This window comes from Perca fluviatilis, chromosome 21 (genome assembly GCF_010015445.1).
Source record: "Perca fluviatilis chromosome 21, GENO_Pfluv_1.0, whole genome shotgun sequence".
NCBI lineage: Eukaryota > Metazoa > Chordata > Actinopteri > Perciformes > Percidae > Perca > Perca fluviatilis.
Window position 1 is genome coordinate 7,973,542 of NC_053132.1, and position 12,049 is coordinate 7,985,590.

Below are 12,049 nucleotides of genomic sequence, written 5' to 3' on the forward strand. Positions count from 1 at the left end.
TTTTACAGTACTTGTAAATGTAATTAGTTTCTGATAAAACACCAGTCATATACAAAATATCAATATCTTTATTCAAAAACAGATTGCACATCAAATCTCTACCTGGAGTAAAATTTAACCAAAGCTAAACTGCTTGTTTAAAAAAAAATAAAATAGGGCAAAAAAAAAAATAAAAAAAAAAAAAAAAACGTATTGCAATAAAAAAAAAAAAAATTGACTGGCTCAGATTCTAAAAAACAAACCAGTCCTCTTCAAGCTGTAAGAACAGGCTTCATAGCAGAGAAAAAAGCCACTCGCTTGTCGATTTTGTTGTGTATCTTTGACGGAAGCCAGTCCAGATACTTCCCAAACAGCTTGGGGTTTCTTCCTATGAAGTCTTCACACAATCTAGAGAGGGAAGAAAAACACAGCTGTTCAGATGCTCTAAAACTATTATATAGTGTGTACAGTCTGTAGCCCTGCTCCGACAACAACTGGTTGCATTACTTATCCAACATGCTATTCATACGAATATGGCCCAACATTTGGTTGCAAGGTTTCTATTCTCCTTGATTTCAGGAGTTTGCTTTCTGGACTTCTTCTTCTTATTAAAAAAAAAAAAAAACTTCATCAGTTTAGGCTATATCCACGACGTTCCACTTCCGGGATTGCTCCAGTGCCACAGGAAATTCCTTCAACTTTCCTTTTTGTTGGAAGCCGTGGAGCCGATAGATGAAGAGTGGATGTTCGGTTGCAACCAGTGCACGGGGCAGCGAGGCATGCTCCCTGCCAACTAGGTCCGACCCGTGTGAAACAAACCGACACAAGGTGGCCCTCCTCCAGCAAGAGATGCCCTGCGAATCTGCCGTCACCACCAACAATCAGGCGTCTACTCCAAATCAGCTTTCGCAAATGAAAAAAATATTCCCCAACTGGTTCTGCAGTCACGTTCCCAGCAGGATGAATTCCAATACCTTTTACCAAGCGCCATCATGGAGGTCAACATTTACGTCAGACAACATTGACTTACAACTTTAACCTCATCTGATCCAAAAAAAAAAACACTTCCATTGGTTACTAGAAAATTAACTTTCATATCACCAAGTCTTCTAGGGATAACATGACCACAATACTACACCTTAACCATTTAATCTCAAGGGAGTCATTTAAGTCCATCCCACATAATCAGGCTGCAGACACCGGCCAACCATACGTAATATGATAAAACTCATTAGCATAACACCATGTTCTCCTGCAGCACACACAGGTCCAACAGGGCAAGAGTATAAATAGTGTTTGAAAAGGGTCTCTGTGGACTTTGTTAAAACTGCTTAATCATGTGTGAAAGGAGAGGACGTGCAAACTGGCACACACTGCCTATGCACACAAAGTGCAGCGAGAGAGACCAACACCACTAACACAACAGAAAGTAAGCAATGCTACATGACTTTTAACAAAATATGAATTCATAGCGGATACGTGGAGGTTCAACGTACCTGAAGAGAGAGTACGGGTTGGCCTGAAAAATGATCACGTCTCTGCAGTGATTATCTGAAGGAGCCACCAGAACAGCCACCTGATAAGAGGTTTGACAATTTAAAAAAAAAAAAAAAAAGAATATAAAAATCACAAGCCCGGCTGACCGATGAAATACTGGTATTAGTTTCCCTACTTTCAAAGTTTCAGCCTCTTAAACTGGTGAACAATAACTAATTTGGGGCTGGAAAAAAGCTAAAAGGTTTGTGAAACTGTGGGTTAAACTAGGTCTATGGATGGTAAGGTCAGTGGCCCAGACTGAAAACAACTGCTGGATGGATTGGCACAAAAGTTTCTACAGGTGTGCATGGTCTCCAGAGGATTAATTCATGCGATTGGAGATTCCTTGACTGTTCCCTCAGGCTTCATCAGGTCAAAACTGCGCCCCCCCCCCCTTCAATTTCTCACTTTGTCCAACTTTATGATAAAATACCTGTCTCACATTTTAAGTGCCAATTAGAAAATATCAGCATGTTACCAGGCTAAGATTTTGAACAGTGTAAACATACCTGCTAAAGCCACCAACATGGCTGTAAACAGTTATTTCTGTACCATCCCTAGACAGATTTCAGTGTTTTACAAAAATGTGGCAACATTTTTCCACGATTCATCTCAACATATCAAACCTATACATTTCAGTAATTTAGCCCTCTTCTGCCCTCAAGGAAACAAAAACAGAGCTGTATATCTTTAACATGTGAACCATTACAACATAGGCCTACTGTGCGTGCACTTCAAACTTTGAGTCCTTAAATCACTTAAGCTTTCTTTATGCAACACATGTAGTTAAATCGCTGAGCTATAATTGGTTCACTTGACAAATAAAAACATTACAAAAGGAATTCAGGGTTTAAAGTCCTCCTCACCCACAAAGCCCTCCACAACCAGGCCCATTCCTACCTCACAGACCTGGTCCACCACCATACCTGGTGCGACAGAGCTTTCACCATTGCAGCCCCCTCCCTCTGGAGCTCCCTACCCATACACATCCGTGACTGTACGGACATGGACACATTAAAAACACACTTCTTCAGATTAGCTTTCCACATACAATCGCCTTACATTTCTCACCTGATAGTTACTGGTGTTATGATTTTTAAAATTGCTTTTGTGCTCGTTTTACTGCTCATCCGTTTTTAATGTTCTGGTTTTACTGTTAAGTGCCTTTGAGTACCATGTAAAGTGCTATATCAATAAAATGCATTATTAAAAGCAAAGTGTTTTGCTGATAAAAATCCTAACCAAGAACAAAGAAATATTTTATCCATTAAAAGGGGTGATAGAATGCAAAACAGATTTTACCCTGTCATAGTTGAATAACGACAGTTCGGTGGATAAATAGGACATTCATAGAAGCTCAAAATCCCATTGACACCCCTTTACTATGAAAATCTCATTTTGAAACTGCCGCTGAAAACGGGCGAATCTCAAAGCTGGAAGTTGACATCAACCTCCCAAGACCTGTAACTTGGTCACGCCCATGGGTGTATTAAAGGGAACAGTCACACCCCAACATTAACATCGGCTACACAACTGACCTGAGATCAGGTTGTCTTCTGAATCTAGGTCACGCAGATCTCTATTCCAATACAAAATTCACTTCTGAAACTTTTTTATGCGAGAAATCAACTATGTAAAGCTTTACGAAAATGGATGGCTAATTGCAAATTTTGTCCGACTGGCGGAGTTCAGCGCCGGTGCTGCCTGGGTTGTTGCCTCGCTGCCCGGCCTGCCTTCCTTCACAGACCCCGGCCTGCTGTGAGCTCGATTGAGCTCCATTAGGCTGGCAACCCACAGCACTCCATACCCGTGCAAAGTCACAGTTTTTGGGCTAATGGACTACCAAACGCCGCTGCTCTGACAGAGCTCCAGGGCCTGCAACTCCCCTCTTCCTGCTAGCTAAATGCCCGGTGTATGTGAGTGAGAGCGCGGTCAGCGAGCTTGTTACGCCAGCAATCTCTTACCACAGGTTTCAGTTAATCTTGTGTGTAATTATAATGGGTTGAGTTATTTAAACAAACGATTGGGGAAATAAACGCCGCTTGTCTGCAAGTCTCATTGATAGAGCTCCATCCAGCCGCAGGCTCTATCAATGAGAGCTAGCTAGCCTCCTCTTAGAATTCCTCTGAAATTCACAAAAATTCATTAACTTGAAAACAAAACATTTAGGTAGATGTTGGTCCTCTGAGTTCAGACGACTTGACGAGTCGTATATACGACCTCGGGGGCGTTCTTTCTGCAACTTCCGGTTCGTAACTCCGAAAAACGACTCCTAGATCAACTTCGGTGGACAAAAAGAACGCACCACTAGTCTTCACAAATATTCATTAATTTGAAATCGGACACAGTTGTTCGCTTTATAAGACATTTAGGTAGAGGTTGTATACCTGTCGTGACGTGTGTAACATGTGGTAAGAGATTGCTGTGTAACAAGCTCGCTGACCGCGCTCTCACTCACACGGGCCATTTAGCTAGCAGTAAAAGGCGAGTTGCAGGACCTGGAGCTCTGTCAGGGCAGCAGAATTTGGTAGTCCATTAGCCCAAAAGACAGTGACTTTGCACGGGTATAGAGTGCTGCGGGCTGCCAGTCGTGATGGAGCTCCAAGTACCTCATAGCAGGCCGGGGTCTGTGAAGGAAGGCAGGCCGGGCGGCAAGGCAGCAACACAGGCAGCACCGGCACTGAAATTAGACACGCAGTCTTACCAAATTTGCAATTTGCCATCAATTTTTGTAAAACAGCCCATATTTGAGCTTTATATAGTGGTTTTCTCACTTAAAAAAAAATTTAAAACTTTAATAACGAAATAGCCTGACAAACGACGTATAACTTTGCAGTGTCTGAAATATGAGACCTGCTGTCGAGTCTCGTGTGTTTCTATGTAGTTTGCTCAAACCAGTGTGCAGCTCATTCTGAATATTCATGAGCATACCATATTTGGAAGAAAAGCTCTTGTTCCAAATAGAGCCATATTCACAGGGTAGTTAAGGGCCTAATAAAATAGCATTGGGGACATTTTCAGCCCAACCAATGTTACATACCCCATTAGGAGACCTTAAGGAACAGTGTAAAATACCCTATATAGTCTATCACCCCTTTAAGACCTCGCTGTGGACCTAAAAATTAAAGCTTTCAGTTTGGAAAAAACGAAACTGCAAAATCCTTCAGAATGTTTGTTATTGTCCCATGGAAGTTCTAAAAAAAAAAAAAAAAAAAAAACAAACAATTTCTAATCACATACCGAGTCCATGACGATGACCATGTTGCTGCTTCCCCCGAACACAACGACATCGTTGTCATTTCCCAGGCACGCTGTGTGACACACTCTGAGGACGACGCACATTTGGGTGAATAAATGATTTTCAAAAACACTACGAGCTACACTTAAGCATTAAAAAAAAAACTGAATAAACTTCAGTTGGCGTCAACTACCTGGGCTTGTCCTGGTGTGGGTGCATCACCTTGTTCCACGCTCTCTTTTGCGTGTTAAACTGCCAGGCATCGTCTAGCAGAGATAGATTGTGAGGATAAAAACAAGTTAAACAACCGAGAGCTTCACGTCTCCATTTCAGGGCAAACCAGCCACTGCAGCAAGAATGATGTAATTTGTTTTTAGTGCTGCCTGATAATCAAAATGTTCTTGCATGATTTCAGAAAAAGTCCTTCAACCTTTGAGACATTTGTCCAAGACAGTTGAATGATTAAGAGGATTATAAGATGCAGATAAAACATTTGCTTCTTCTAGGGCGAAAGCCTTTGTTTGAGGTTAATATTTCTTATTGGAAAGTTAAGTAACCACAAAAACCATGCAAAACAACCACAAAGATCCAAAACAACCAGGAAGATGCACGATGACTCTTCATGTCGTGCCTTTGTGGTGGTTTTGCATTTATTCGTGGAGGTTTTGCAGATCCATGTGGTTGTTTTCCATCTTTTCATGTTGAACCATTATCCGTCCATGAGGCAGAGAAGACTTGGAGCATACAGAGTTAAAACACTGAAACATTAGAGATCAAGGTCTATCCTGTGGCCAGCACTTACTGAGAGTGTTTCCGTGAGTGCCTAGACCTCCGTATATGAAGAGTGTGTGATCTGACATGGGCGTCATGGTGAACATAGAGCGCCCCAGTGGTACACAGGACGCAGGGATGTCACTGGTGGAAAGTAGCAGAACACAACGTTAGTACATTGTTGGAAAGAAGAGCTGTCGTCTTCTTCTTCCATCATCCTTATTATTATTATTATTATTATTATTATTATTATCTGAATCTGTTAAAGAGTTTAGAAGTTTTACAATTTAGTCCACATCCATGTTTCCAGGTCTAAGCAGAACATGTCCAACTCTGGCATTTCCTGCATAAAAAAAAAAAAGAAGAAGTTTTTGAGTAGAGTCCTGACAGTGTTAACTCATTACAACACTATGAGTGTGCACGGTCAAAATGCTGCTACCCATTTACATGGTCAGACACACGTCACGGCCATAAGTATGCAGACGCCAACATCTCTATACAGAACGGGCATTTATGTAATCACAACCATTTCTTTATTAGATGTATAGGTGTCACATTTGTGGCTATATGCGGTTTTTAACTATAGTGTATACAAGTTTCCTTAGCAATGTCAAGCCAACTCACCGTGCCACCAGAGATGTAACCTTTGTTCATCAGAAGGGCACTGGCATGGCAGCCTCTGGGGGCAGGAGCAGGACCCTGGACATAAACTATAGTCACACCATACACACCGTAAACTTGACAAAATGTCTAAAAGTAAACCCACAAGGGAATATAGTACAGAAATGTGTGCCGACATACATGCTAAGCCCACGGTTAACTAAACTTCAGACATGAAATCCTGTTTCACTCACCCGAGTCTCTGGCATGCTCCACATAGCCGTATTGGTGTCAAAAACACAGACTTCATTGTTCCAGCCCCAGCACCTAAATAACGTGTTTCCAATTGTTGTCTTTTAAAAAAAAAAAAAAAAAGACAAGGGATTGTAATATGATGTTGAGAACCAAACGGGCAAATCTGTCAGGAATGACCGTCACAATATTTTGTTCACAACATTGGTGATCATCATTTACCCAGGACATCTCTTCCATGACGAAGCTTGACGTTGATGCGTTTCGTACCTCCCCTATAGTCTTACATCCATAGCCACCAAAGTAGATTAATCTGCACCAAGAAAAAAAATAAACACTTCACATGAAACTACAAACCAAAGAAAATTTGATGAAATCACTAATCCTTAAACATTTAATTTACCAGCCCTTCATAATATCCCTCAATTAAAAACCTTTGAGGTGTTAGAAGCTACATTTGTTTTCCTGCAGAGCTGCGATTTATAGATGTCCAGTAAGGGTGAAAATCCCCCCACCCAATGTTGAAGATGTGAACTGCTGCTAAAAGGATCAGCGGTCTAGCTATTCTTAATGGGAGTAGTTTAATGGAGTAGGACTGACCTGTCTCGGTGAACCCAGCAGGAGTGTTTGTTTCGCGGTGAGGGTGTCGTTCCCTTGGCGTCTGTCACCTTCTTCCACAGGCAGTTCTGTTCCCTAAGGTCAACGCTGAACATCTACAAACAGCAGAGTTCAATTCATCACATCAAGGTTTCACACAAATAAAACCTTCATGGCTGTTGAGGATCTGAAACACTAAAAGTTAAAGTGCTCATATTATGCTCATTTTCAGGTTCATAATTGTATTTAGAGGTTGTACCAGAATAGGTTTAAAAAAAAAAACACACCTGCACATTGATGCAGCTCCTCTTTTCACCCTGTGTGTTGAGCTCTCCATTTTTAGCTACAGAGTGAGGAATCTCACTTCTGTACCATCTTTGTTGGGAGTTGCACATGCACAGTAGCTAGGTAAGCACGGCTAACTAGTCAGTTGCAGAGTATGGCGTGCCACGCTAGCAGCTAGGCAAGCATTATAACGTGTGTTACAAAGTGACGCACGTTTGTCTCTGAAGTAAAGGCTGGACTACAATAGAGCTGTTTGGAGCAGTTAGCGAACAGTGTTTTCTTTTGGAGATGGTAAGTCCCTTTGGGGTGGACTTTTTCACTTTGTAAAAAACAAAGGAAAGGGAAAAAGCCCCAAAAAAATATGAGCACTTTAAGATTTCCACATTTTCCTACAAAACAAGTGGAAAAGCAGACAATTATGCTAGGCTTGATCCTGTCTACTATTCACCAGTCTTATTTTCAATAGCATCTGTAAAGCTCGGTTCAGAAAGCTATCTGATTAGATGATCGAGCTGGATAATCTGCACAGTCTGGTATGACCTTGGCAAAACTGCATTTTTTGTAGTACACACCCTGGGCTTGACATGATCTACAAGACAAACTTCATAGCTGACATTCAAAGTGTTTCATGAAATGTAAGTCATGCTCTCCTCTCGATAGACACACACAATCATTGAGAAGTTGGATTTAATCATTTAAATGTGGGAATAACTGCACATTTTCAGACAGTCGATCCTGGAAGGCACTCATGGTACTGCGCATGAAAAGTGACGTAAATAAGACAGCTGCACACCCACAATCCTTTGTGAGATCAGCTGAGAGCCAGGCATTTCCCATCATGCCGTGGGTCTTGCAGTCATTGGAGAGCAACTGCAGCTCCTAGCTCTAAAAACTGATGCCGTCTCAGTCTTGCGAGGTTATCACTGCCCACATGTGCTCGTGACGTCAGAGCAAGTCGGGCACAAATCTAACCAGCATGCATTGGGCGGCCATCGCAGGTGATCTGCTCATCTTGAATGAGCCTAATGCCTTGGTGAAGTAGGTGGTGGCAGTATGCAACCTCAAAAGCAAGTATTGCTATACTAGTGGTTCCCAAAAACTTCACATCAAGGACCCCTAAACTGACACAAATTAGACCACTATTGGAGAAGATTTCATTCCAGGGGGTCCCCCCCCCCCATCTGATAAGAGTTTTGCTTTTAGATGTTTAACCACAGAACATTTATGAAACCGATGAGCAAAATAGTCACACTGTCAATATGTTACTTTTAACCCTCCACTTAACGTGTCCCCCAAATAAAGCCCTACACCCTTGCTCAGCTCAGTGTCTCCAGTGTAATGATATGATAAATGGAGGAGTCCGCTCCTTTTACAAACAAGGCCCCAGGCTTGTGGTAGTCCACAGCACCTCACCTGGTTTGTGTGTGCAACGGGGTCACATCCTGCAAAGATGTAGAGCGTGCCGTTAACATAAGAGCCACAGAAGCCGGATAAGTCTGGGGGTTTGTCACCAGTGATCTCCCGCCGCTCCCTGTGGCATGAAAGGGGGAAAAAAAAGGGCAATATGAAAGAGCTAGCTGAACACTTGGAAATGTAAACTTAAAAATGAGAGCTTTGGTGCAACTGTAGCCTGGCCGGTGGGACCGGCCCGATCTGGGAACAGCAAAGATTGCTGGTGGATTACGTGTCTAGAGCAACGGCTTATACGTTGTCCCATACAAGTGTCCGAAAATCTCATATTTGATCTGTTTTTATTTTTAAGATCTTTTGGCCACTTTTAGGCCTTTGACAGGACAGCTGAAGAAATGAAAGGGGAGAGAGAGGGGTGGAATGACATGCAGGACAGCAGCCACAGGTCAGAGTCGAACCTGGGCCCGCTGCGTCGAGGAGTAAACCTCTATATATGGGCGCCCGCTCTACCAACTGAGCTCTCCGGGCAGCCCTGTTTTTATATTTTATTGTTTTTTGCTCTTGAATGTTTTATGTAAAGCCCTCTGAATTGCCCTGTAGCTGAAACGTGCTATACAAATGAGGCTGCCTTGCCTTTTGCACAGGCACTGTATCTTATATCTTGTTAGTTGTGTATCCAGAACTAACATACATATCTTTAATGTCAAGGTGACACAGTGTTCATATCAACTGATAAATGGCAGTCTTCCTTTCTTACCACGTCCCGCTGTCTAAATCACAGAGCCATATCTCATCACTGGGCAACATGACGTCCTCTCCAGCAACTACCTGTTAAAGGAAAAAGTATGAAAACCTGTTGTACTCTTAAAGCCACCAAACAAAGCTTCTGGATGTCAAGTGGCGTGATGTTCAGTGCACAAGTCTAAATCTTAAAATGGCTCATTTTTCATATTCAAGATTTAATTGTAGGTTAACTGTAGACGGATGCCATAGCAACAATCAGGATGCAACAAGATATGTCTGAATGAAGAAATGTTCTTTGTTGAAACATGTTCATGCTCCGCTGTCACAGTTGGGCGTTTCTGCATGTTTTGTAGGTCAACATCGCTCTCTCTGTGCAGATATACCCTCAGGTTGCCAGTTCATTAGGTACACTAATCAAAGCTGCAACAAATTCTCCCGTCATTAAGCCATTTATGAGGTTTAAATTTACACGGTAGCCTATTACAAAAAAAAAAAAAAAAAAAGGGGTAATGATTCAGCGTTGTGGTAATTTTAAAAAGCTGCTGGTGAATTGTGCTGCGTAGCCTATGTGACAAAATATTAGAAACACCTCAATCAACTTTTAGTACTCGCATGAAATCGTACAAATGGGCTACAGAGTGAAATTTAATGTCATCAGCTCCTTAAACTTTAGCATGATTCAGCCTCACGCATAATAATATGTAGCCGCCAGGTCGGAGAACAGACAGACAGACTCCCAGTAGCCTAAGTTAATAACTTTAACTCCCAGTTAAATGGCACCCTCATAGACTAAAGTTCAACGGCGACAAACATCCTCCAAAACAGTTTCAACAAAGACGGAACTAGGCTATATCTTCATTAACGCAGGGTTGATTGCATTCGTTTGGTTAAATGTTAATAAACTGGCAACTCAATTAAAGTAGACCTATCATTGAAAAGTGGTAGCCTACATTTTTAATTTCGCCATGCTATTATTTATAGCAATCATTGACTATTGGAGTAGCCTAACTGAAGACACAAAGTACCCGGATGTGACACAGGTAATGAAAGCTTTAAAAAAAATTAATAAATAAATAAATAAAAACCTGTGCAGATTTACCTGCACAGGTACAACGACACAGCGACGGGTCTTACCTGGTATCCTCCCCAGACGTACAGCGTGTTGTTGTCTATGAAGGCCGTGTGGCCGCTTCTCTCCAGCCGGCTCACCGGGGCGGTTCTCTCAGCAACATCCATCACCAAAACCCGGACTCTGATTCTCAGACTCACCGCTCAATTAAAAAACACCTAAAATGATTACCAGAGAGGGGAAATGCTATGGCTGGTGGCTGGTGGCTGGTGGCTCAGAGAGCAGAGAGCAGAGAGCAGAGACCTGCTGCTGCTGTTGCTCCGGATGCAGAGAAAAGCTACATGATTGGTGGGTCGGCGTAACGTGTTTTTCAGGCTTTCTGCCCTGATTTACTCCTCCCATTAGCATGATCCCTGTTGTGATGCAAGTTTATTTATAGGAAACCACTTTGTCATTTTACACCTTTAGGGCTGCACACATCTTTAGAATATCTAATTAAGTGGGCTGAACCATTTTACATTGTTTATTGGTTGTTTGCGCTGTAATAAAGCTCTTGCATATTTCTACTTTTTAGTTTACACACCATTTCTGCAGTTCACATGTAATGAAGTGGGATGTAATCAGGCCAGTGTGCTCAACAGAGAAATACACATTTTGACTCATCAAACACAGGTGTGACTGATTACATTAACAATCAGTGCATAGCATTCATGACGATGAGGCACTTCAACAGCTTTGGTATTGTGCATGCTGCCAGCAAAGCAATCAGTATGTGATGAAAGTCCAGCCTGTTCCTCAACAGACCTTTTTTCACAGCAGACATGTTGACTTGTCATAGTAGGAAAAGCACAGGTGAAATTGATAACCTTAACGATGGCTCCATTCCATCAAGTGTCCCAGTTATTAAGCTTATTAAGCTGTTTCAGTGAGTCAGCATGCACAATACCAGGACCTCTCCTAAGTGGAATGCAGCCATCAGTAATGGTTTAATACCAGGACCTCTCCTAAGTGGAATGCAGCCATCAGTAATGGTTTAATACCAGGACCTCTCCTAAGTGGAATGCAGCCATCAGTAATGGTTTTTATTACACCTGTGCTGTTCCTACTATGACATGTCAACATGTCTGCCGTGAAAAAGGTCCATAGACTCTTTTCACAGCAGACTGTAATTGATGGAAAATCACAGGTGCCACTGATAACATTAAAAGACAGGTTCACAATTTTTAAAGCAATACTCACATGCCTGAATGTACATTAGAAGTTGACAATATTTATATGAAGATATTTTTGCATGTAGCCCAGTTTCTGCTCAATAAAAACTTATTGTGAATAGTTATGAAAATAAGACATTTGGGGAGGCACTAGAGAGTGGTGCTTGGAGCAGAAATATAATTTTATTTTATTAATGGAAAATGTTTTTTTTTTTTTACACATTTATTTTCCTGAATTGTAAGGTTGATTATTGAATGGTTGAATTGATTGTATTGATTATTTAATTATTTTTTTTTAAATATATATTTAATTTGAGCTCCTGTTCTAACAGAAAGTCTTACATTTCAATACCTCTC

General features: G+C 41.6%; 1 protein-coding gene across 2 annotated transcripts; it reads right to left on the reverse strand.

Annotated features, from left to right (window-relative positions):
• Positions 1-214: 214 nt before the first annotated feature.
• LOC120551085 (kelch domain-containing protein 1-like) lies at positions 215-10,864 on the reverse strand. 2 transcript variants are annotated; one of them, XM_039788244.1, is made up of 13 exons: positions 10,547-10,863; positions 9,426-9,496; positions 8,672-8,789; positions 6,977-7,089; positions 6,599-6,689; positions 6,379-6,477; positions 6,149-6,223; positions 5,809-5,867; positions 5,556-5,668; positions 4,947-5,019; positions 4,756-4,840; positions 1,476-1,555; positions 215-387 (listed from the first exon to the last, which is right to left on the reverse strand). In XM_039788244.1, the coding sequence occupies exons 1-13, from the start codon at positions 10,646-10,648 to the stop codon at positions 252-254; spliced, it is 1,215 nt and encodes a 404-aa protein (XP_039644178.1). In that variant the 5' UTR covers positions 10,649-10,863; the 3' UTR covers positions 215-251. The 2 variants fall into 2 exon arrangements, with proteins under 2 accessions (XP_039644178.1, XP_039644179.1); XM_039788245.1 differs by lacking the exon at positions 1,476-1,555 and having other exon boundaries at positions 270-387; positions 10,547-10,864.
• Between the last annotated feature and the right edge of the window lie 1,185 nt (positions 10,865-12,049).